Source organism: Pieris brassicae, chromosome 12 (genome assembly GCF_905147105.1).
Source record: "Pieris brassicae chromosome 12, ilPieBrab1.1, whole genome shotgun sequence".
In the NCBI taxonomy this organism is placed as follows: domain Eukaryota; kingdom Metazoa; phylum Arthropoda; class Insecta; order Lepidoptera; family Pieridae; genus Pieris; species Pieris brassicae.
Window position 1 is genome coordinate 3641771 of NC_059676.1, and position 27449 is coordinate 3669219.

Sequence of the window (27449 nt, forward strand, 5' to 3'; positions counted from 1 at the left end):
ACATTCAAATGCATTTTAAAATTCTAAAAAGATCGTAATGTTCTGAAGCATGAAGAAGTTTAGAAGTCATACAACATAGAATTTACATTATGTGTTTCATAATTAAACTTTGTATTAAAGTTAGATAGGAACTTCTGGTTGGATTACAAATTATGAAATTAAAATGAAACATTATAATTACCCATACAATACTCAGAGGTGTAATTGAGAAGAGAACAGGGATTAGTTGAAGCAGGAATGTATCATGAGTGCAGACGAACGTTGGTGCAAAGCTACGCAGGCGCGCCTTCTACCCAAATCGCAGTGACGGCTCTCCCATCACTACGGACGCTCGTAACGCATCCCTCAAGGCGGCGTCTCACTAGCTGGTTACGATGAAATATAAAACCTATTTGATCTTTACGCGTTAATTCGTTTCAAATTCAAAAATCTTTCCAAAAAAGTGTATCGCGCATAATTGTTAAGTTTTAGAATTATTGTGTGTGTTCAAACTAGTGCTTAGTGATAAAACTTTGTGATTCATTTGAACATTGCAAAAGTTGAGTGTCAAAACAATTGAGATTGTTTTCGGAGCAGGTTTTTTAAATGGTAAGTTAGTTAACAATTTGCAGCTTTTGTTTGTTTTTTTAGAAGTTTATGGGATAATAAACGACGCGAAAAAGAGTTTTACGACTACCGTTTACAACGTTTTCAGTGACATGCAATCGTAAAACGTTTTCATCTCGCAAAATAGCACTACGCCGAGCCCGTTATGCTTAATAGCTATAAACCTCCCTTAATAAAGAATTTAATTAGTTAAAGTATGTGATCATCATACTTTACGTGCAAATAACCTTTCTGTTTAATGACCTTAGACTGTAGGTCTAAACACCTCTATATAACAAGTAGCTACAATACTTTTATAAAGCATCCTTCTTCAAAAATAAAAATTAGCGAGTTACAAAAATATACCCATATGACAGCTCCACAGAACATTTAAATTAAGAACAATAGATTTAGTAGGCTCTGGTAAATACCACTTGTGTTTTAAAATTTATATTAGTTATTGAGTGATAAAACTGAAAAAAACACAGATTTTTTCACTTTAAGGCCTGGCTTTGTGGTAGGTGTGGCCTTTTATTCCAAAAACAACTAATTATTACAGAGCAACGCGATGACGGTATAATTAAAACAAAGGTTAACCTATTTTCAAGGATTAAATACTATCACTTTTTGTTCTTATTAATCCCTCTGCCAAATAATTTAAATCATAAGTATGGACAAAGGCGAAATGACTTTTGATCTCAAGATCATTTGTGGTCGGTCGGTCGGCATTTACGTGCAAACGTGTCGTCATAAATGTTCTAAAATATGAGTACGGATAAACCGTTGTTTAAAGATACTGCATATTTACATCGCTTTTCTTCTTTAAAGACTAATCAATAGGTTTGAATTTCTGGTCTGTTTCATTAAAGCAAGTAATATGTTTAAATAACTTAAATAGAAAATATTTCATTGCAACTTTGATGGTCCTTTGGAATAGAACGTAGGGAAAAATTACAAATTATCTTAGTCCCTGGTCTATCTACCAGGTCAGCCCAGAGCTGTTGCTTCTTTCTCCCAACGTATAGGTATCGCAATACAGAGAGAAAATGCTGCTACTTTTAGTTTTACTTTCTTTCTTTTTAAATTTAGTTTTATAAGTTATTAATAAATAATATGTGTAAGAATAAACAATAATTTGGAAGGCAACGGTCTTGTTATTAATAGCTAATTAGCCGTCCATTCCTGTACCAACCAACCAACGTGTGAAATTAATTATAAACTAGAATTTGTAATATATTATAAATTACTAGATGATCCGGAAAATTTGTTTTGCCTTGTAAATAATTTCTAAAGAATTTCTAGGGTAGAAAAAAAAATATGATAGAAGGTGAAAATTTAGGGTTGTATGTATTCTTTTATGCCACATAAAAACAAATATTTTCTTGGGGTGGACACCCCTTATGTGGACATCACTTAGGGGTTTGAAAGATTCCGATTCTCATACTTACCTACTGAACATGCATAAAAAATTTCATAAGAATCGGTCCAGCCGTTTCGGAGAAGTATGGGAGCGAACATTGTGACACGAGAATTTAAAAACGCATATTAGATAAATAACGTAACCATAAAAGAACTTTTAAAACGTGGTACAAATAATATAACATAACTAAAAAAAAACCAAGTATAGATAGTACAACAGGCCCATTTTAAATTGCTTATGGCTAAACGCATAACGGAACTATTATTTTTTATCAACAAAAAAAATTGAGTGTATGTATTTTAATAAATTATTACGACATTATGGGACATTTACAATAATACCTCTTTATTTATAATGTACCAAAAATAGACATTAAGTGCTATTGATGATTTCCTTGTCAGTGTCTTTGATATAAGTAACCGGGACTAATAATTCTTTAGATCTTTTGAGAGTGTGGTCTAATCAACTTAGATTTTTATTTCGTAATCCAGCTAAGAAAAATTTATAGCATAACAAACCATAATACTAAAAATATAGCCACATAAGGAAAACAGAATATTTACATATAAAGAGGTTGAAAAATTTAGAAAAGGGAACGAAGATTAAAAATCATTCAATTAATTTAACTAAGAGATACCTAATTTGGCTGTTGTGTGATGGAGTAAAAGAGTACGTGAAGGTGTATACGTGGAGTTTGCTCATGATGCAGGTGATTTATGTATTTTATTATATTTGTTTCGGTTGAGGTATAAATTAAATTATACAGAACTTTACTTACAATACTTTCTATTATCTTCATGAACAAGAAAAACATTGCTATAACAGGGACACCTTAATAATATTGTTTGCTTTGTAATTAGGTTAAGTACGAACTAATTGAGGGGCCGACCAACACAAACGGTTGGTTACAAGATTGATGTGTTAAATATATTAGTTGAGAATAGTCAACAGTCGGGGTTATGTGGCGGTCGGGTGTAGGTAAAGATAACGTACGTATATAACATAAAACAACTTCTTAGTCAACATAATTTATTTAAACAGAATGGGAATTACAAAAGATTGAATTAATTTAATAACTTGCTCGTATGCCTAGTTATATATTTTTTACTTTTGAAGTGAAACTTCTTAATCGGCGTTGTAAAAAAAATTACCGTCACATTTTACGGTTACGCGGCACGTTTTTCCGTTACGCGCCATCTTTTCACTGTCCCTGTCACGGTTGATTCGAAGAGATTCGAAGCTACAAATGCGAACAAATATATAATAACAATAACAATCATAGTAATTCTATTACAGTAAATAAATTCTGTAATAATATTAGTAGTAATAAGGTAAAACGAAGTAATTGTATTCATGTTTATCATAATAAAAACCTTTTGTTAAATATTAAAAGCCATTAATAAGAAAAATACATAATAACGATATCAATGATAGTAATAATTCAGTTAATGAAATAATTGTGTTATTTTTTGTACTTGTGTATCGCACACACTGTCCGTAATTGAAAGAAAAAGAGCCGCAGTGTTTTATGTTTCAACATTCACTTAATATTTATAAATTCTTTCATTCAATGCAATATAAAAGTTTAACTCACGCATAACATTCTAATATCGCCAGATATTCACAAAATGACAAAAATATGTAAACCGATACAGAAAATCAGAAATACCTGCAATGAATATGAAATTCCAGGCAGAACCCGAGTGACAATGAAGGTGGATCAATATTTATGAGATGAAACTTGCACTTCAATACGAAATTCGTGAATTGTTAGAACATCGAATGAAATTGAAGTTATGTTGACGACGTAATGTGGAAGTGAGAATTACGAACTATTTTTCGTTGTCATGTTAATACTACAAGTTTGAAAGTGTATACTTTACTGAATTAAATTAAAAGAGTTTTTATGTTATATAAGGCGGCATCCATATGTAAAATCATGCTTAGTTTCGCGTTCCTCAGACCAACACGAACTATGAAAAAAACCCAGTTTTGTATCGCGCAGACAAATAATGACCACTATTTAAGGGTTGACTTGATTAAGCTGTCGCGGAATATGCTTAATAGGAGTATTAATAATATTTATAGCGCTAAATCACCTGCATCACTCTCACGTACACATCACACACATGACGACCGAATTTCTTATAACATATTTAATAATTTAACGTAAATATTTGAAATTGTAAGTATATAATATGTATTCAATCTTTGGCTATGTATTTAGTTTATTTGTTTTTTGTTATATATAATGTTAGCTATAGGATACTGAGTAACTAAATAAAAGCCGTTATCCCTTGACAGTAATTTACAAAATAAGAGCAATTACAAAGAATTGGAAAAAAATAATTAATATTATTTTACGTTTAGTAACCAGTTTTATGGCTAGGTCAGCATATCATTCAAGTTAATCCATACTTTTGCCATTTTAAATGCTTTTGGTCTCACCATCGTAGACAGCGTCTATTAAAAAAATAACAAAACAAATACACTTTTCTTTCATTTTCATGTGAAATATTATTATAATACAATCTTTCATTGATTGTTGAGTGTTGAGAGATGAGTGAATTGAGTGATTTTTTACTTCTATTTATTTTAAATTACATTTTGATCAAGAAAATGGAAGCAACCCATTCAAGGCAAGACATTCACTTGATAAAGACAATTTTACTTGCCATCATGTTAAGCTTCAGCTCACTCCAACATAGATCTAAAAACAAAAGTCAATTAACGGTTCAAAAAAATCCGTTATCACCTTTTGATGATAGTCCAATTTTACTGAAATAATAAATCAGCGTTGAGTGAAACTAAACTTTTTGTTTTGTTAACTCGTTTGTGAAATTTGCCTGAAACAGACGAACAAATTGCCAGAGTTCACACAAACATTAATACTGTTTTTATTAAAGTTTAAGCGTTTGTTTAATTATGAGATTTATTATACTTTTGTGGCAACGAAATAGTTCTGCTTGGCTGATGTTCTCGATACTGGGTTTTTACATTTAACGTGATTTTTGAATTTACCGTGAATAACATTTTTTATGCCTCTAAATACTAAATAAATTGATACTTTTTTGTTGAAATACGGGTTGGAGGCTCACCCGATGCGATAAGTTATACTCCCACTTACAAGGACCAAGGACACTCACATTGTAAGAGGGCTCGGAAGTGCGTTGCCGGCTATTTAAGAATTTGAACATCCTGAAAGACCTTAATTTGAATTGGTGAATTGGTTCGAAAATACTTCTGTGGGTACATAGTTGTGGGGTGCGGCAATAACTGCCCAAAAAATGCTCAAATGTGGAATAACAGTGGATGGAAGGTGATACGGGTGGAATTTTATATTCTGTCTCATATTAATCCAAACAAATCCCCTGAAGATGCTTTTTGGTAAATGCGGTCGAAGATGCAGAGAGCAACGAAAAGGTATTAAGCCGCTCGAAAAGTGACTGTTTGTCGAAGATTCCAATCGCTCTTCGTTTAATACGGTCAAGTGGAAGGTTAGTACTGGGGAGCTCCCATTCAGAGGTGGGAATAGTACTCCATATGTGGCCGACTTTGTGTTTTATAGAGTTGCAAGCGGTGGACCCGAGTGAAGTAATGTCGCGTCTTACTGAGCACAACAACAAAATTCATTATTCATTCAACAACTTCATTTAAGCCTAATTCCAAATGACTGTGAAACTGAACGTCATTCGATATGTCTACGCCTAATATTCTGATGCCAAAGCTATATTCTTACGACAAAGGGTGTTTTTTTAGCAGCGCAAAAGTGAGTCTTCTTAGGGTTAAATTGGACGATTTAACCCTAAGAAGACGATGAAGTCGACGACGATTGGTAGTGATGTTTTTTTTCTCTTTTTATTTAATTATTAATATTACTTGACACATTTTTTTTATATCTAAACGTCAAACGTCAACCTGGGACAATTGTCATGCTGGGCGGGAAATTCAAATTGTTTGGAATATCACTAAGATAGAAATTTTTCATCTAAGGATTTCGTTATTATTACTTATTATATACTTATATGAAGTGTAAGATGTATTCTTATGATTAACGACCATTAATCGACCTTAACTTCACAATAATAACTCATTTACATACTTTTAAATTTAATTAAAATTTAACTATCGATACTTATATGTATTTCATAATAATATTAGCGTTATAAGTTCAAATACTAGAAATGATCAAAAGACGGAAAAGTCGCTAATGTAAGTTGTATCTAGGACAAGAGAGGTCTTTTGAGAATTCAGCCAATCTTTTGTTCAATTTTTGGCAGCTCGTTGAGAGAAATGGTGATGCCAGATTATAGGCATTGTTTGTTGTACATATTTATATGTAATTGCTTACAATTCCTTTACGACACAAATACATTTTAAAACCGGAAATATGCAGTAAAATATACATTTAAAATGGAAAAACTCTTCAAAACCGCCTTTATTATAATTTGTGTACATAAATTATTCAGTTTTGTAATGTTGTTATGCCAAAAGTACTAAAAGTTGCACTTTATATTTATTTTACCACTCAATTTTATTAACGCGAGTTACACATCACTCAAAAAAATATTTAAATTCATAAATTTTCTAATGCCGATTTTTTTACTTAAATCCTTGGCCTATGCCCATAGGAGCTTGCTGAATTTTCTTCGTCATTAGAGGTTGAGTTACGCAAAAAGTTAAAATTATTAACTAACACTGAGATAACAGTTTATATATTAGACTATAGGAAAATAACCGAAAAATATTTATAAATTCCTTTTGAAAATAAAGAGTTTTATCGCATATTTCGCATTTAAATCAGCCATAAATATTAAACAAAAGCGCGATTCATTTTATATTCTGCAGACGTGAGAGGCTTTATAAGTGTCTGTAGTTTAACGGATTCTGGATATCCAGTAAATAGATCGTATAAATCCTGTCAATTGGGCAATATTTTATATGCAGTTAATGCGTCTTGAAAAAGTGCTGCGAACATTTCTACGGGAATATTTCGTTCTTTATATCTTTCGCGACTTATTGTATTTTATTATATTTGTGAACATCACTACTGGTTGGGAGATTAAACTCTTGAGCTGTAGTTTGAAATGAGAGTTTTGGGCTTAGTAGCTAGGCCGCACTTCTCTCTTTCGGTCTTTTCGAATCCTGGCTGTGCCAACAAATTGTTCGTCTATAGTTCTCATACCGCATACGGTGAGGTAAAACTCGCGAAACTAGCACGTTTAAGGGAAAGATTTATGTATATCAAAAAGGTTATTATTATGACGTATCAGTGTTGACTTGAATACCAATACTAAGATCAAATTTTTGGAAAAAAAATATTAAAAAAAGAGGGCACTACTATGTTTTTTCCTTTAATAGTATAAAACAATCAAACAATACATTAACTAATTTACGACTAACATAATATTAAAGGGCGGCCATCCCTAAACAAAAATGATGTTCATATATTTTGGCAACGAAAACTACAAGCAAATGATGACCCTATAAATAATAACGTGGTTGTAGCACCCAATATACTGAGGCACGTAAAACGAATCGATACAAGGCTGATTTTATCGCCCCTTTTCTTTTATAACATACATACATAAACGCAAATGTAGTTCTATCTTCATATCTAAACATAGAGGAAATTTATTTCATCTTATCCCATTGATATTCTACATACTTTTGAATCCCGTTTTTCAAAATAATTGTTCAATTTTGTAAAAACAAACAAATTCGATGAACTGTATATTGTGCTTCGAAACAGGTTTAATTCTTATGAAAAGAAAACATATGCGCATCTTTGCTTCTTTGAATTTATTTAAAAATAATTAATATCATCAGTATTATTATTTGTAAAGGAATAAGAAAATAGGTTTTTATGACATTCAGTCGGAATAGTCTAAATTTTTAAATAAGGATACAACGGTAGTTCAGTCACCTTGTGCCGTACATAATTAATATATGGCGTGGTTATAATAAAAAGTGTTTTTGACTGTAACTAAATTCTATATATTCAATCTATTTAGTCGTTGTCATAATGTTGTTCATATTAAGAACTCAAGGTAATTGGAGATTTATAAAAAGAATACATGAAAGAACGATAAATACAGACAACAAAGCCGGGATATATGGCAGCCTAAAACCCTTATTAGTCTAAGGCCTAGACCCGCATTTACCAAACAAATACCGTAAGGTCTAGCAAAAAGTCATATGACCCACAATAAGTATCAAAATATAACACTTTATAAAAATACCGTAACGTAATATATGACCGCGTTCTTGTATCATAGGGTTATATTCTTGAACGAATCATATTATCAATAGATATAACATTAAACAGATACAATAAAATATTCAAAAGGTGTGTGACTTCATTAAGAAATCTCTTCTTAAATTCAGTAATTGCTAACAGCGAAAATCTACGAAATACTGCTTTTCAATACGCATGTATATTTAGGCTTATGATTTGAATTTTTTATTTTATTAAAAGTACGATACGACCATAGTGCTAAACTTTTGCACAGCGTACATCAGTATTGTTTGTTTTGGTCCACACACTCAAGCGAACAATAACAAATTATCCGCGACTATTTTAGCACTGAGCACTTGTGTGCGCACACACGGTACAAGTAGTGGACTCCTGTCGACGCATACACACTTATCCATCGCGAACTCAGTCTTGTTACCGCTACAAAACCGAACACATTTAATTGTGTGCGCCAAGTAGTTTTTTATTGATCAAGACATATTACCAATTGTCGGTAGAAAATCTTCTTAGAACTGTGCAACACTGTGCGCGAACAAAAGTTACACACAAAATTGCCGGTGGAGACAGAAGCCAAACGCGATACGCACTTTGTACGTGTTCTGTTATTGTTTTGTATAAAATAATTGTAAACAAATGTGTCGCACGCTATTTTGCTGGAATCGTACCTTTAGAGTTACTGTCGGTTACATATTATATTATTGTAATATTATTTTACCTTACCCATGGATGTGTAATTATATTCATTTACATAACTTAAAATACTGTCTATTCACTTATTCGTATGTCACGTCGACTCCAGAAAAGTATGACGGGTACTTAGAAACAAAAGCAAGTTTAGTTAAATTCCACAGATTTAAACGAGACGAACTTTGAATAACAAGGACCCACGACCGTTTCAAGAACTTAAAGTATGAAATTGTAGAGTACTTATTATATTAAATTGCACTCACAAGTATACACTTAGGGCGTAAGTGAAATGCGGTACCCTTTAGCTCAGCAATTACAAAGTTTCACTTCACAGCTGCTGGATCAAAGTGAAATCCTTGAATAAAATAGGAAGTATTCAGTAATTTATACTAAAGACCCAGCCCAGGCTTCATTAAACTGTTAATGTAGAATTTAATTCATATCAAAGCTACTCACCATCGCTGTCAGTTTCCCCATGAAAACATTACAGTTTTGGTTATGAGAATTAACAATAGCGTTGTGTATTTGATTATATTACAGTATCTTGTTAATTATGAACGCGTTTGTCTACGTTATTATAATATAGACAACTATAAATATTTTCATCAAGAAAAACGACTGTTCTTATTATAAATAAAGTTGCTAAGCTAAAATATGGGTTAACGATTTTATAAAACCCGTATCGTGAACATGAAGCATGTAATTTCATAAATAATTAATATAATTGTAGGCAAGACGACAGTTATTTCTAACATACGAAATGGATTTTGTGGGTTTAAGACATATAGCAGTTTTCTCACGATATTTACCATCACAGTATGTGTTAAATCTAAGGTTTACTCAGTTTAGATTGAGAGTTGCTTTCACGAAAGGAAAAAGTTATAAATTTAATAATATCTTTTCTTATCTTTATAATTTAATATCTTTTTATTAGTTATTATTACAAACCTTTTATTGGAATGTTGTGTTGTGTGAACATTTTTATATTATTACATTATTTTTGTTCTAACGAGCCGAGTTGGCCCAGTGGTTTTAGCGTGCCCCTCATCCGTGGGTCGTAGTGTGAAGTTCTGAGTGCATGCGCACAGCATTAAACACTCGTACTCTGAAGGAAAATAAAGTGAATAGGAACCCGGCATGCCTTAGACCCAATAAAGTCTACGCGTGTCAGCCACATAAATCTGAGACCCATACTTAAAAGTTTTTCTAGCGCCACCATTTCTTATTTTACTATAAGACTAATTATTCTAAGATTCATGAGTAAAAAGAAACAATTATTTGAAATGAAATAAACCTAGCCCACGAGAGCTTTCAAATAGGGCTGTCAGCTTTATCTGAAAAAAACATTATGACACTTGTTAGGGAGGAACGTTCATCGCTCCTTGACCTAAAGTAGATCTCTCAGCCGCCATTCGCTACATTTTCTTCATTTTTCCTCCTGTCGACAAACAATAAAAGATTCAATAGCGAAGCCTGCCAAAAAATCCTTGTTCACGTAAAATATACTAATAAAGCCTTTTAAGAACGTAACATAATGTACGTTTTTGATATTCGTATTGATTTTTTAAATTTAACGTACTATCAATGTTTTTAAAATTATATTTTGATAATATAATTATTATTAAATAATTTCTTAAATTTAATCTCTTTCTTTTGAGGGAGTTACAAATATTTGCGTCTGCTAAAGAAATATGTTAAATATGAAAGTGTAAGGAAGAAATGTTTATTTTTTATTAGAAAAAGTAATTTACATTCATGGTGTAAGTTTAACAATCATAAATCTTATGTTAAAATTAAGCCAAAATTTTGAACAAAATTTTTATTAAACATAAAAACTTAAGGTTTAATTGCCAACGATACTAAATGTTTGCTGTGGGCTTAAAACCTCTCTGAATATATAACCCTAACATCCAGAATAAAATACATTTAGGTAAACATACTGAGCGCTAAGTATCTAAATGTATTTTTGTATTTGTTTGTCTTAATTCTGGACTCTGAATCTTAGATTAAGTGCACCTCAATAAGAATAAATTGCTCGAAAAACGGTTGAATCTTAACGAAAAATTAAAGTGCAATGTAGCAAAAACACTCAGTAGTCTTGCAAGTTGAAACTGTTAAGTGGAACAACAAGATGACTGCTTTAAAAGTTTCAAGGGGAACTTCGGATCCATTGTGAACGGTTCGGAACCAAAACAATGGGGAAGCCGGGCTAAAGTAGAAATTACTGTTCAGCTTGAACAAGTAAGTTTAATTTTATTTTAAAGCTCGGCTGTGGCAGTTTATCAATACTTTGGTAAACACATATATTAATTTAATAAAGATTAATGAGATTACGCTCATTAATTCAAGTGCGTACCTTTGCAAAAAAAATATTGATTTAATTAAATTAAATTCCGGATTTAAAGAGGTTTGCGTGAGCCGTAACCATTGGCAAATTGTATACCTAAACTTTCCTCATGAATCATTGTATCTATTGAGGAAACCGCATGAAAGTTTTTGAAGTAGTTTTAGTGACACGCGAATAGGCTTTTATATTATATTTTAAAGGATTAACTTTGAAAGGCGTGATCCAAGCGATGATATTCAAGTATTTTATTTTTTTATTTAAGTCCATTAAAGTACGTTAATCGTAATGTCTGTCTGTAACGAAGCGTATTGTATTTGACAGCAGATGTAAGGATTACGTCATTGTAGCTTGTCAAAAACAGGCATTGTAGTGACACGGTCCGTGTATATTGTTTTCGTGGACCTTTGTCCTCTATTTTAAGTTAATTCTTTATTTGACCGTAGCATAATGACATATTTAATATTTCTCTTTGACGTAAAATTTTAAGTGAGTGATGTTATTATACTAGTTATTATTTAAAAGTTTTAGCCCGTTATGATAAATAACAGTGTTGTAATTTTCATAAGGTTTTTTTTTGTGTAATTGGAGGCAAACTGGAAAGAGGCTCATCTGATGTCAGGTGATACCGCCCGCCCATGGACACTCACATTGCCGGTACGCTCCTTTTTTGAAAGACCCTAAGTCAAATTGGTTCGGAAATACTTCAGGCTGGTTCCTCGCTTTGAATCGCTCTTTATTGAATACGGTCAAGCGGAACGACCTGGTATATGTAAACATAAATATACAGATGCCGTTAATATAATATTTTCGACAATCACGAGGCTTGCTTAAATTATAAAAATTTAACTTTAGGAATTAGTCAAAAACCATGACTTTTTAATTTTTGTTATCTTTACAGGAAATGCCTCCTCGAAGGTTGTGAGGCTGAGGAATGGCACGTGTGGCATCGGCATGCCTCTTTACGGTGAATTTTCTGTCATACATAATCGGTAAGAACTATTTTATTAATAGTAGGTACATTTAGATATAAACATATATAGACATTACACATAAAAACATAGGACACATTAGTAATCTTACAAACATCTTTCGCTGGAATTGTCTTTGTTAGTGCTTTCGCAAGCCTTTGGACACTATAATTTAATGTACGGTAATAGTCCTGCCTATTTGCCTCCTATTATAGCAAAAAATGATTTATTTGGAACAGTTCTATCATTATAAAATAAACAGTATATGTAATACAACACACATATCTATACTATATCAAAACACATCTTGCATGAAGAAAAAGTCCAGTTTGTATATATTTCAAAAGAGAAATTGTTAAAATAACAGAGATGTTGACTTACTTCGAATAGTCTACGAAATTCACTTCCTCTGACATAAATCCCAAACTCTTTTTCAGCATTTCTAAGTAAGCTAACATTAATCTTGCGCTCATTACTTATTTGCGAGGTCAGAAGCCGAATGTGTTACAAGTCTCAAAGGAAAACTATTTTACGGCTAGGGGCGGTGCTCATTGATTTTTTCTTTAAATATGTATATATCAATTTACGGTAGCCTTTTAGGAAACTATTTGAAGCATTACAATACGCCATTTTTAATCACACCTTAAAAATATTCTTGTAATTATTTTAATTTAAAATAATTAAAAAGTTAATAAAATAAACAAGTATTTAGGGCCAGACGAGGTATATATTATTTTACAATTCCATATATAATTAAAATTAATAAAAGATAAATAACACTTGATATTAATTCAGATTATTTTCAATATTAATTCAATACATAATACCATTATCCAATGTATACAAAACTTAAAAGCAGATTAAATGGACAGATATCACTTTGAACCCAACACAAATTAATGGAAATCCCAAAATGCCACGTCAAAAGTAGATAATTTAAAATTTAACACTTAATCAACCTTCGACAGTCGAGAGAGATTAACAGCTTTCTAGGGATTGGACATTTTACACGCAATTTCTTACCAAATTTATAAAGGGGATGATCTGGACGTGATTAATAAATTTTACATTACTTTTTATTGACATTCCAATTTTAAGTTTTCAGTTTGGATCTATGTTCCTGTGGCAGCATATTTGTAAAACAAATGTAGTTGCTTTTTTATGAACCTTGTTTAATTTAGTTCGATTTTTAATGGATTTAAACGGAAATAAATATATTTATTTTCTTATAAAATGAAACACGAAAATTTAAGTTTTCTCTTTACATGCGTGAACAAAACAGAAACAAACAAATATGATCATTAGGCGTATCTATACATATATACATATATATACTCGTATACAACTTTTATGTTTATATTATATAATGAACAACTCATTTCATATCTAGACTTAATTTCAAACTTTAAACATTATAATATGATAGTTTCCTCAGCTTACAAAGTAACATTGCGGTAAAAAGTTATATGAAGTAAATTATTGAAATTAATATGCTAAAGAACGACAGCAAGTAGAACTATGGTTCTACATGCTGAATGTTGCAACCTAAATTTTTTTATAAGCAAATGAGTTATATGGAAAGATCAACCAATCCTAATTGTAATTCTTCTATAAATATTGACCAAATATTTTAATTTTTAAGCCAATTCATGCTCTTCAGTATGTGTTATTATATTATAATGTCAACAATGATCTTTGAGTACCAAGTGAACATTAATACCCGGTACATATAGTAAAAGTGCTAAGAAAATATTCTCACAGCACCTATGATATTCTACTGTTTTCAGTGTGCCACCAAGATAGCAGTAGCAACCGATCACGCGAACAAAATTCCGTATCGGAGTCTTCCCGAAGATTCAGAACGGAGTTCTTAGAAGACTGGCCACAAACACCGGGATCTCCATACTTTGACCCCAGCACTCCAGACAATGTGACCGGTCTAGTTGGACACCCGGTTACACTTCTATGCAAAGTGAAGAACCTTCAAAATCGTACTGTGAGTATTCTGAGTAACTATGTCAAGTTGTAATTTTAAAGAACTAAGCGTATGGCCCCGTAAAACTTCACGACCAAAAACGTGTATAGTAAAGCGGAAATTAGCTTAACTAGGTAAAATTAAATGTTACATTTTAATTTTACTTATATATTTCCTAGGAACTGTTAAGTTCTGGCTTCTCTTCACATATTCTTTTCGACATTCCTCCTTCCAAACATTGATAGAATATATATATATAAGTAGATTTTTAATTTGATTAATAGTCAAGATAATGTTGTTAATGACGACACAACCATATAAATTATTGTAAGCAAACGTGATAACGGTTTAAAAATTGAAGCTGTTCGTTTAAGATTAAGATTCATATAGAATTCATTTAGCGTTAATTAGACCCAGATCGTTTAAATAACATATGCAAACATGTAGTTTTCTCTCTATTAGTACATTTGAGTCTAGTTCGTATGGTAAAGGAGAATCTTCGTCAGGAAGCCGGCATGTCCTAGACTTATAAATCGATAGCGTGTGTATGAAGTATGAAGCCTGCCATCAACTTGCCTATTAAGAAAAAAAAATATACAAAACAGACGAGATCTAGAGATTATAGCACCACTGGTTTTTGAACTCCAGCTTGCATGAAAAAACATATTATTAAATAATATGTTATAGGAGATGCGGAAAATCACCGTAAAGAAAAAAATCTAATCATATTTATGTACAACTTAATATTTATTGAAAAATAAATAAGTCATTCCTAGAATAAGTTTTCTTACGATAGACTATCTAGGCAAATTTCTAAGTCATGTTATTCACATACTAATCAGAGATGTAAGGAATAAATTTCGAGTGACTTGGCAATGAAGGCTGTGAATTTGGCAGTTGTTCTCTCTTATCTAAATTTTCATTGCTTACCCATTGGGGTATATCGGGAAAGAAATCGAAACGACTTCTAATATTTAATAACAATATTTTAGAAAGTCTCTAAGCTTTATGTAGAATATGTCATTTGTTATATAAATTAGATATTATATTGTAAATATAGTTAATTATGTATTATTTTAGCGCTTGAGATGAGTATATTATAAAGATTTTATATAAGCTGACCTCGGTTTTTTCGCTTCTTATACCTTTAATTGGCCGTTAAAAGAATTAAATTTCATAGCTGAGTAGTAACGTTTTTGGATACATACTTATAATTTTTAAGTACTCTCCCAGTACGGCTGTCAGTGCAAGTACATCTGTAGGAAACAAGAGTAATTGGAAAATAAATAGGTACATGATAGTTTCTTTACAGAACACAGTAAAAACTAATTGAACCTTAGCGAACAATTACTAAAAGCTACTCAGTATCTACTGCGACAAATTTCTTATCTTAATTTTCATTGCTTATCTATTGGGACATAAAGACGGTGATTATTATCCATTGGGAAATAGGGACGCACGTCACGCCTCCTCAAGCCAATCGACTTACGTGACATTTTCTTTTGTTCAGTTTCATTATGTGTGAATTTTGGGCGTACTTCCTATTTTTAACAGTGAGTTTAGTTAGTTACAAGTAGAATTCTTAATTTAAACAACACAACGGAAAGTCGTTGATATGTTTCATTGTTGTTTAATTAAAATAACCGGAAATCTCTGAAAATAATCGGAGCACGCACGGCAGCGGAGCACAGCGGAATACAGCTGACCGTATTAGTTAAATTACAAAAGATGTTAAATGTGTTTTATGGCCAAATAACCAGCTGGTGAAGACAAAAAAATAGCGCAGGCACTTCAATAATGCAACAACGAATAGAATGATTAAATAATCATACATAATAGATTCAGCAAATATATAAGTAGTGATAAACAATGCGCATTTAAAATGCGAACTTAAGGCCCTATCCCAGTAGAAATTTCTGTCTCGGGGTGGACTGCGGAACGCAATGGAGAGCACTGAGGCACGCCGGTCCGTAATAACAATTGGTTATGAAACATTGATATAAAAAATTCAATTAATATGATTTTATAGTTTTTTTCTGAAATGGATTACTCGACTTGCGATAAAACATGTCGTGTAAATTTAAAATCATATTCTATAAACATTTTCGTAATAAAATGAATTCCAAGTGTCAAAATTTGGCTATGTCTGGACTTTTTTTCTATCATGCGAAGTCCTTTAAATCGTGTATCACTTTCAAAATGGATATATAAACTACTCAACTCCACCATATACTTTTTCCAATTGCCATACTTCAAGAAACGATGAAAAAAATGGAAAGAAACAATGTGCTCTTTTGGAGATTGGCGACCATATAGGCCCTTAAGATTTTTATAAAATATATAAAAAATCGATATTTTATTTGCTATTCTAACTTGTCCATAACTAATTTTAAATTTTAAACAATATCCTTGGGATAAACGCGAGTTTCTCTTAAATAAAATAATTAATTTTATACTATAAAAATAAATCAGTGGCGCTAGAACCTTTTTAGGTCTGGGCTTCAGATTTATGTATCTGTTTCATGATTATTTGTTAATCTAATAGGCAAGTAGGTGATCAGCCTTCTGTGCCTAACACAAGCCGTCGAATTTTTGGGTCTGAGGCAAGCCGATTTCCTCGCGATGTTTTCCTTCACCGTTCGAGCGAATGTTAAATGCACATAGAAAGAAAGTCCACTGGTGCACAGCCGGGGATTAAACCTACGACCTCAGGAACGAGAGTCACACGCTGTAGCCACTAGGACAACACTGCTGAATTATTATACTATATTATCTCCTAAAATCCGTCATTTTAACATTTCACGAATCGTTCGCTAACATCAATAAAACCTTGTTGCCAGCAATTAATATATTAAATTAAAAAGTATCGGTAAGACGAGACTATCTTCAAAAGAAACCTTGTTAATATAAGACTAAACTTGTAATTGCACTTCTTAAGCAATTTAATCCCGCTAAAGTTGATTAAAGTTTAGTGAAATCAAGCACTTAAGTCGATTAAAGCCGGATAAAGTAATATTTTATTTCACGTAAGTTTGCCTATGAAACCGTACGAAGTTTGTCAAACACGTAAACGAATGTTTGTTCGATCTTCAAATATCGGCAGTTCTATGTCAGCAATATTGGATAACCGTATTTGCTGCCGCGGACAGAAAAACTTGAACATCGGTATTTTGGAAGACTTTTTCTTATTATTTTACAATGTAGTTTTATTATAAATTGATGTCCTCTTTGTTTCACGAGATGTGACCCAAAAGACTTTTATATAAGAGCATACAATATTCGTTCGAAGGAATACATCGTGAAGAAACCGGCATGCCTTAGACCCAGAAAGTTGGTGTGTCAAGCCTAACCACCAACTTGCCTATTAGTAACAATATATAACGAAATCTGGGGAAAAACTAGGCGTTGTAGCGCCACTATTTTTTTCTGTTTTATAAGTTTTGTCAAGTAAAACTGCTATTGCGGATAAAAATCAGAATTTATATTTTACTTAAAAAAATTAAAGCAACTAAATTTACAACAAGTATTTATAAATTGCAGTGGCTGCATAACCTCCGATGGGAGTACATTAAGGGATTTCCATTTTGCCAAATCTGTTTCAGTCAAAACTTTTCACCATAGTTCCATAGATGTTGAAACCTTTCTACACAGTATTACTGATATGTCTGTAAGCAAACCTAGAATCTCAGAGTTATTAGTAATTAAACTGTTTGGTAATTTCCATACACAGTTCGTTATTTATAATTCACGCTACTTAGCGTGATATAGCAGTGTTTGGTTTGGGCTCCAATACAGTGGACTCTCTGTCATGCGTCTTTTTGACACTTGCTCACATAGTGAAGGAAAACATCACAGGGGCCTCACAACCTACTTGTCTATTACAAAAAAAATGATCACAAAACAGATGTAAAAACGTGAGAACCGGAGCTTTGGGCCGACAACGCACTCTGTCAATGACAGTCTCCATGTGCGGTGGTATCACTTCAGTGATGTTAACTTGATGTTAACATTATGACCCCTAGCCTCGTATGATATAAAAAAAGCTCTTAAAGCGCGACTGATTTCTTGTCGGTTTTATTAATATATCAAAACGAAAATTGAAATTATTAATATAATTGAATTTAAATTGTAACAAAAGATAAATGCGTTTATCAATCAAGCGTTTAAGTTTTGACTAACATATGTAAGAATAACACAATATAAGACTTTTGAGTTAATAACAAAATAATAGCACAGAATATACTCAGATAAATCGTGAAGATCTATTTAATTTCAAGCGTTAATGTTCTATCTACCCTTGTAGCAATTGAGATAAAAAATGTTGCCGACGTTTCGCAAACCTGGCAACTACTTTATCAGTCAGCTGCACTCCGCGACTTGAAGGATTTTTTAAACTTTTTACTTTAGCTCTCACAATTGCTCTATTTCACTGAAATATCTTACTTTGTACTTTTTGAGTCTTAAATATTTGTGTTATCAGTTGGAATTGTTTTTAAAAACCCTATCTATTGAATATGTATACAGCCTTTGAAAATAATATCTTTAGTTCTCAATATTAAATATATGTGCATAAGTGTGTGTAGTTATTTCATTATGCTATAAAATAAGTGTTTTAATAACTTAAGTTTTCAACATGACGTTTTTAAGATACTTTCAGCCGTGCACCACCTCTTTTTGGAACCAGGTGCCAGTAATGGGTTTTCTGAACCATTATTACTTAAGAAAATGATACCATTCATACATCTAAAAAATCGGTAACTCTTGTTAGCCCTCCTTACAGATGTCCATAACCGGCCATTAGCAGTTTAATCAAAGCCTGCTCGATTGCCTCTGGTACATAAAAAAATATGCTGTGACTCTTAGCAATCTTACTAAACGGATATCAATACTAAATTTAATAAATTTTTCACATAACTCAATCTCGAAGTTAATCAAAGACAATTTATTTTCATATATTTGCCGTAGACGCCAAGAAGTCAACTTACTGCACCACACAAGCATTCATAATAATAATTTATTGCAAGAATATGGTACAATATAGGTTCGCATATTCTGCCACACACATTGACGCGCAAATTTGTCTTTAAAGGACTATTACATTTTACATTATTAGTCATATGAATTGGTCAATTCTTATATTATTTGTATCGTACATATCATATCATACATTATTAAATTTATATCAACTACACTGTCTCACGCATATAATCATTTATTGAATAATACATATTTTTTAAAGTAATACACCCAGTCGGTTTTTAAGACTCTAGTCGGAAGATCTTTTAATTCTTTTGGTAAATTAATGTAAACCTTAATTGCCATACAAAAGGAGTTTTTCTAAACAGATCCAGATTGATTTTTGGCACAGCCAATTTCTCCCCATGTCTACTTCTTACTTCGACTTAAAAATATGTATGTTTCTGTGCACGTAACCTCTATATAAATCGATATAGCATCTATGCTGATAGCTTGAAAAGCGAATGTTGTAAAGCGTTAAGTTCTTGGCGATGAATTAATCTCTTCCACATCTTCGATCTCTTTGAGTCATTAGACGGCACGTTCAGCGTAACAGGAGTGTCACTGCTAATTCAATGCGGTTGGTAATCCATTGCCTTGTGATCCATCCATCCAATCAATGATCTGATTCACAATAGTCCACTTTATCTCATATTATATTGTCCTAATTGAAGCTAATCCTCATGTAACAGACAAACTAAGCAGTCAAAATATGTTTAGGTAATTTATTTCCAATACGCATTTATTTATTTTTAATATTTTTCAATTTTTTTAACCTACATAATAATAGTAAACATTAATAAAAATAAAATTAAAACAAATTTATAAATTTGTTCCCTGTGGCAGAGTACCTTTAACGCTGGCAGCATTTGTTTAGGCTAATGTTTTACTGTGTGATGTATTTAAAAATTGAATCGTTGTAACTTGTAAATATAGCAGCTGAGCAAAGTTAATTAGTACATCTACTTAAATATCCCTTATATTTGTTGATATAAGAAATTTATAAATCTAGTAGTATGTTATTAGATACGGAACTAAGCAAACTAAACTTATAACAGTCGAGTTTCTAAAAATGAATTTCATATAAAAACTCATATCCAATTAGAAAATTATTCACTACTTAAATAGAATTAAACACATCAAACAGCGTGTTACATAATCGAAAAGCAACACAATTCGCTCGTAATCCCGTTTCGATATAATGTTAACAGACTATAAAATATAACAAAATGTAATATGTATTATGATAGGATGTGAGCCATAACGATAGATTGCCTCCATTGTGCAGCTATTGAGTAGCTTCTGACGATGAGTGTGATAGACTGGCTATAAATTGCCATCTTATTTATTTCACAATAAGCTACGTAAAAATTTGTGAAGTAAAAATAGAATTAATTTGAGCTTATTCGGAAAGTAAAACTACTCATTATGTTTAACGTTAAATATAATTTTATTCATTACTAGCTGACCCGACAAACGTCGTTTTGTCATGTATATTATTTCCAGGAAACATTTTTTTACTTATTTAATAATTAAATATTACCTATCTACTACTATAATAAAGAATAGCGGTTGATTGTAGCGGGGTGACAATCAAGGGTTGCATGTATTTTTGTTTGCTGAATCATAAAAAAATAAAAACAAAAAAAAATGGTCTAAAAAATTAAAATTTGGGGTGGACACCCCTTATCACTTAGGGGTTTGAAATATAGATAGTAGCCGATTTTCAGACATACTAAATATGAATAAAAAGTTTCACGATTCTTATGAACGAGCCGTTTGGAGGAGTACATTGACAAGAGAATTTTATATAATATATATATATATAAGATGATACAAAATAATTATTATGAAAGATAATTTGTATTTATTACTCTGAAAGCATTTTCATACGAACATTTTATCATGCTTATAAATGATAGCCAGATAGTTTATTACTATCGTCGTCCAAAATTTTATTTTAAAATAAATTAATGGGCAAGACCGGCGTAGGCGCCGATCAGAGTGCAACTGAACTAAGCGATAGATTCAACGGGTTATTAATAAATTGACTTTGAAACATTAACAATTTACAACCTATAAGATATCTATGATATTTCGTGGTGTTGCTATTCTAATAAAATAAATGACATTATATTCCCTACTACTAGACTAGATTGTCTCTGATATGTAATTAGTATTCATTACGCTTCACATCAGGTGAGCCTCTTGCCCGTTTGCCTGCTATTACATAAAAAAAAGTATAAAAAACTGTCGAGTAATTTATATACTTTTTCAATATTAAGCATCTCTTCGTTAGTTAGTTCAACTAGCAGAACCACATAAATTTTGTAAAATACACCTTTGATCCTGCCATTAATAAAGGCATAATGCTTTAAAATCAGCCGCAATAATTTCAATTATTTCGAATCATTAGTCAAACCCTCCTCAATCTAAGCTGTAGGAAGGAGATCGTTAAGTTCTCAGTGATGTAATTTAAGTTAGTGACCCTTTGACCCGGTACCTCGATCATTTAGTTCGGGTTGTCACCCTGTTATTGCCAATCTTCGAACTGGCCGGCTAATGGCTACGGCTTTGTGGTAAGAACTCAGCAAACTACGTGCTTATAACATTGTTAGTTATAATTGTTATAGAGATCATTTATCATTTATGATGTGATTAGGGCCTTCAAATTATGTTCTTGTAGTGTAGTCAATGAATTATATTATAGAACAACAAAGAATATATTTTAATTAATATAATTGTTTAATTTTACTAACTTTTTTATTTTTTGTAATTGAGTCTACTGTTAATTCGATAAAGATTTAAAGTAAAGTAGATTACGTACTAAATGATTAGAAATCCTAGGTATCATGGGTGCGTCACCGCGATATCCACCTGCTAACGGTGGGCCGCTACACGTACACATCGGACCAGCGCTTTGAGGCGCAGCACAAACAGCGCTCCGAGGAATGGGCGCTTCGTATCCGCAGCCCACAACGTCGCGACTCCGGCCAGTACGAGTGTCAAATTTCTACCACCCCACCTATTGGGCACGCCGTCTACCTCAGTATTGTTGGTCAGTACGTTTAAGTTTTTAATAAAGCTTTCGAGCCTTTTTCGATAACGTCAGGACGTAAACAATGATGGTCTTATTATTATTTGATATTAATTGAGTTGGATTAAAGTTGTTGTCGATATTATTAAGTTAAGATTGGTTACCATAGTAACAAATTGATGACGTAACACTTAGTATTGGTTTTTAAACAATATATATATATATATATATATATATATATATATATTAAACAATTATATAATGTATTATAATATATATATATATATATATATATATGTGTGTATGTGTCCTTCATATGTAATTCAGTATTTTCGTCAAAACACTTAATTATAATTTTCACACTATATTTAATGTTTGTCGCAGCGATTAAAATTATGAAATGAGTTTTCTGCGGTCAACGGTTAGAAAATACGTTATTAGACTTTATAATAAATTTTAGAATATATGAATGCTTTTAAAGCTTTCTATTAGAGGTTTGAAATGTGGAAAATTACTTGGGAAAGCAAATATTAATGGTGTCGCGATATATTTATATAAAGAGTATAAAACATACCAAGTTTTATAAAAACTTTCGCAGATTATTTACATAAACATTGAACATGAAAATACAACCTAATGAAAGTACGACTACAATGAAGACTTTATATTAAAATGGAACTCTGTAAGTAACATTACCAGGTATTATATAAATAATCATTGTTACAGAACCAGAAACCGAAATAATGGGCGGTTCTGACTTATTCATCTACGCGGGATCAACTATAAACCTCACGTGTATCGTAAGGCATACTCCCGAACCGCCTAACGCCATTAACTGGAGCCATAGAGGAAAGGTATAAAAAGAACCGGTACACACAACAGTGACGTGAATTAAAACCCTCTTTTATAACCCGATGTTTTTTGCGTTCAGATTTCTTTGTCGAATTTTTATTTACAGAATAAAACAAAACACAATACCATGTATGTATTTTCATAGTCTGTAAATTGTTTATGTAAAAATGTTAAATATTAACAGTTAATATAATATGCAAGTTCATAATCGCACATAATTATGCATGTCTTAAAGCATTTTAATTTTCAAAAACTTCAATTATCAGAACGTTAATCTAAAACAAACTTCTCAAAGCAATAAAAATAACACAAGAGTTATCACGCTGAAAGATCAAAGTTCACAGCTTCTGTCAAATTGATAACTAATGAGATTTCGTAAACTTTGACCTCGGAACGAAACAACGCGCAAAAAGGAACTTTCCGCAAATTCATATTACAGTAATATATCATTTGTTTGTGTGTAATGTGACAGTTCTTAGCCAGTTTAAAACTATGGTTTAGATTTATGGCTTTGCTTAAGCTATTCAACGTAACTGTACCTAATGAGGTAGACAACCGACACAGACATATAACTGCGTTTGTTATTGATACTTGTATAACAATTGTGATCCTGTATACCACCTAAAATAGTAATTTTGTTCACCAATAATGATATCATGTTACTAAAAAAGGCGTAAGAAACTGAACAATTGAGTTGTTTTCTAATAAATTAAATGAACGCCGGAAAATAAAATTATAAAGTTAAGAAAACAAATTTGCTCAAGACAAAAAGAAATGGAAAAATATGGAGGAGGCCCTAAAAGGGGCCATACAAAAATTAGACCACTAAAAAGAAAAAAAACTAATATTACTTAAAATACTTACTAATATTAAGGAATGTAAACTAACTACTGGTTGTATGGATTAATTAATAAAGCTTTAATAAAAACAATAAAAGAAAACAAATGCAAATGTATGAAGCTTATACGAATAAAAGTAACACTTATGTATCAAAAAAAATATTAGTTTGATAAAGCAATCATTAGATATCTTTACGAACAGCTGTAAAAACAGTATGGTGAGTATGCTATTAAACAATTACTACTGTTGATAGTATCTCCTGCTAAAGATTAATGAAGAGTCTAATGGACAAAGTTTGAATATTTAGAGACAAAATACTCCTAGATAGTTTTAAAACTCATTTGCGAATGCTGTGTTTATCTGCTTCATGAAGCAATCTACCACCCGCAAACAAATTAATCCTAGACGACATTGCGTCTATGTTGGATTTATTAGCTGAAAAATATATAAAGTAAACTTGGGCACTCTTTAACCAGCACAGGGACACTGCCAAAGAGCCATGGAAAGAAGCATGCTGAGAATAAGAAAATTAAACAAGCAAAGTAATTAAAGCTAGATCAGGGGTGACAGACATTCTCACTAACCTTAGTCGTAGACCAAATGAAATGGAGATGGATGGGTCAGATGCTCCCATGAACAATGGAGCAAAATATTGACGGAATGGTATCCTTGAGACAGAATATGAAAAAGAGGCAGACAACGCAAAAGAAGGGAGGAGGGGAGGGAGGAACTCAAAATAACAGCTATAACTGGAGAAGAGCAAGGAATATAGAACAGTACCACCAGGAAAGGGTTAGAGGAGGCCTTTGCCAAGAGGCACACCGCACTCCAATATATATTATAGATCACAGATTAGAGAGTTTCGGAACATAAAGGCTATATAAATATTATTTTCATTTATACAGAGTAATGTAGGCCTAGTGGCTAAAACGCGCAACTTTCAACGTGTGTACCTACTGCTTGTTTACAAATGGCTTAAATGGCTGGTCAAAAACCAAAATATAATTTATAAGTAGGTAACACAAAGTTAAAAACGTCACAAAGAAAATTAATTAAATGAAATGAAATGCTTCTAAATTTACATTTATTACCTCGCAAATCGAAATGAAGATCATTTCTTAAAATCGCCAAGTTTATTTATTTTACTACATTTTTGTATGGAGCTGAAGATCATTCTCCTTATGACGAACGCAATTAAAAATAATGAACATGTACGTGTACTTATGCACACGCGTTAGAAGTTATACTTCTTTGGCGTAACAAGTAAAAATCTTTAATTTTTTTTTATCTGTCGTCTTAGACGAAACGACACTAAGAATAGAAAAAAAGGTATTTAATACATTGAAAGTTTTATTATAACGCATTACCCAATTAAATAAAGTTTATTTAAATATTACAAAAAAGATTAATAATAATTAAAGAAATGGCCCTTTTTTTTAAAATGTTGACTATACTAATTTTAAAAACCTTTGAAATGAAGGGAAGTGAAAATCATATTCATCCCAAAACCAGGCAGGGAGGATTATACCTAGGCGAAATCCTTCAGGCCCATAAGCCTCACTTTATTCTTCTTAAAAATGATGGAGAGGCTGTGAGACCTGGAGATTCGTAGCCGGGTATCGCTATCCAAATTCCTGCATCCAAATCAACATGCCTACAGCTCAGGCAAATCAACGGATTCATCACTCCACAACGTCGCGTTTCTCATTGGCAACTCTCTGAAATTAAAGCAGTCACCCCTTGATGCATCAAGGCATTATTGACATCGAAGGCGCTTTTAGACAAAACAAATTTCACGAGCATAACCAGAGCACTAGAAACATGTGAAGTGTCATCAACTCTTATAGAATGAATAAGGAGGTGTCCTATCGTCGCTACTGTGGAGCCTCGTTATTAACGAGCTTATTATAGAACTCAACGCTGGCATATGCGGACGTCATAGCTATTATAATATCGGGGAGCTTTGAAAGCACCTTATGTGACCTCATGAGAAGGGCTTTTAAAGTGATTGAGAGATGGTGCAATGAGCACGAGCTATCTGTCAACCCATCAAAAACAGAATTAATACTCTTTACAAACAGAAGAGTTCTTGGACCGCACAGACTTCAAAAACTCTTCAACACTCTCAAACTTAAGAATGAAATCAAGTACTTAGGTGTGATTTTGGACAGTTAACTGCTTTGGAACAAACACCTAGAACACAAACTAAACAAAGCAACGATCGCCTTCTATGAATACAAAAAGATGCTCGGTGTGAAAATAACTATAAAGCTATATACTGCCATAATCAGGCCAATAGCTTCAAACGGCAATTACGAAACTTGAAAGCTTCCAAAAGCTTGCCTTGTAGCAGACAAGCTAGCGGTTGCATGAGAACAACACCAACTGCAACAATGGAGATAGCCCTGCAGATCGTACCTCTGGACCTACACGTACAGTAGGAGGCAGCCCTAGCTGCCATAAGGCTTATGGTACTAGATCTATGGAAAAAAATCACTATAGTGCACACACAGCGATTCTCAACAGGGCAATAGTGTATCAACCTTTTATAGCTGCGCCATGTGATAGAATTACTAACCAACTAATATGTAACAGGAAATATCATATAAAATTGAGAGAAGAGGAACATGATCAGTCGCCTCTGAATGAGCTACGTATATAGACAGATGGATCGAAAACAGGGTGTGGCTGGCATATTGTCTCTTAATCTGAACATCAACATACACCTACCCTTAGGTACACAGAGTACGATCTTTCAATGTGAATGCGTTGCTTTAACCGAAGCAGCCATGCAGCGATGCAGCAGTTAAGAATTAATGACTTGTGTATTAAGTTCATATCCGACAGTGCATCCGTGCATATGGCGCTCGGAAACAAAAAGACAAACAGCAAAATAATACTGGAGTGTCACGAAGCACTACACCAAAATCAAACCTACACTTCAAGACATGTGTATAGAATACTTATTCCCACTTCACCTTAAAAATATATAAATAATTACTAACTGCATTACCAGATACGTGAAATCAAATAGAAAAAACAGGCATAATAATGCGCTACACTTTTGCACGTGTCTGTCATCTAAAACTCAGTTCAAAGCTTTATATTGTTACGAGGGTTTATTTCTTGGTAATCAATGAGGAATTTATGAGCACAAATTAATTGCAGAGATGCACTTATAACACACAAAAACAATCACTTATTACTTAACTTATGCACACTTCACACAGTACTTTATCACTTGTAATCACTTTATTCGCACTTTATCGGTGTTCCTCTCGTGTTATCGCATTCATAACTAAAGGCGACTAGTCGCGTTTCGGCTCGCTTATATATCCCTGGGAATAATTCTAAACAATATTCGAGAACTTTCTAGGCGGGCTTGCTACTGAGTAGCGATTGCACAATTCTAGAACGTCCGCACTCTTTGTCTCTTTCGCACGTTGCTCCGTCCTTGTCGTACGGC

The 27449-nt window shown here is 32.4% G+C and overlaps 1 protein-coding gene across 1 annotated transcript in view; it reads left to right on the forward strand.

The window, feature by feature from the left end:
* Positions 1-336: 336 nt before the first annotated feature.
* LOC123717217 (zwei Ig domain protein zig-8-like) overlaps positions 337-27449 on the forward strand; it is a 32576-nt gene continuing 5463 nt past the window's right edge. The window contains exons 1-5 of the mRNA XM_045673103.1: positions 337-588; positions 12194-12284; positions 14051-14259; positions 22102-22312; positions 23018-23145. Coding sequence (XP_045529059.1) covers positions 12227-12284; positions 14051-14259; positions 22102-22312; positions 23018-23145 — 606 coding nt within the window. The 5' untranslated portion in view covers positions 337-588; positions 12194-12226. The remainder of the gene's footprint in view (positions 589-12193; positions 12285-14050; positions 14260-22101; positions 22313-23017; positions 23146-27449) is intronic.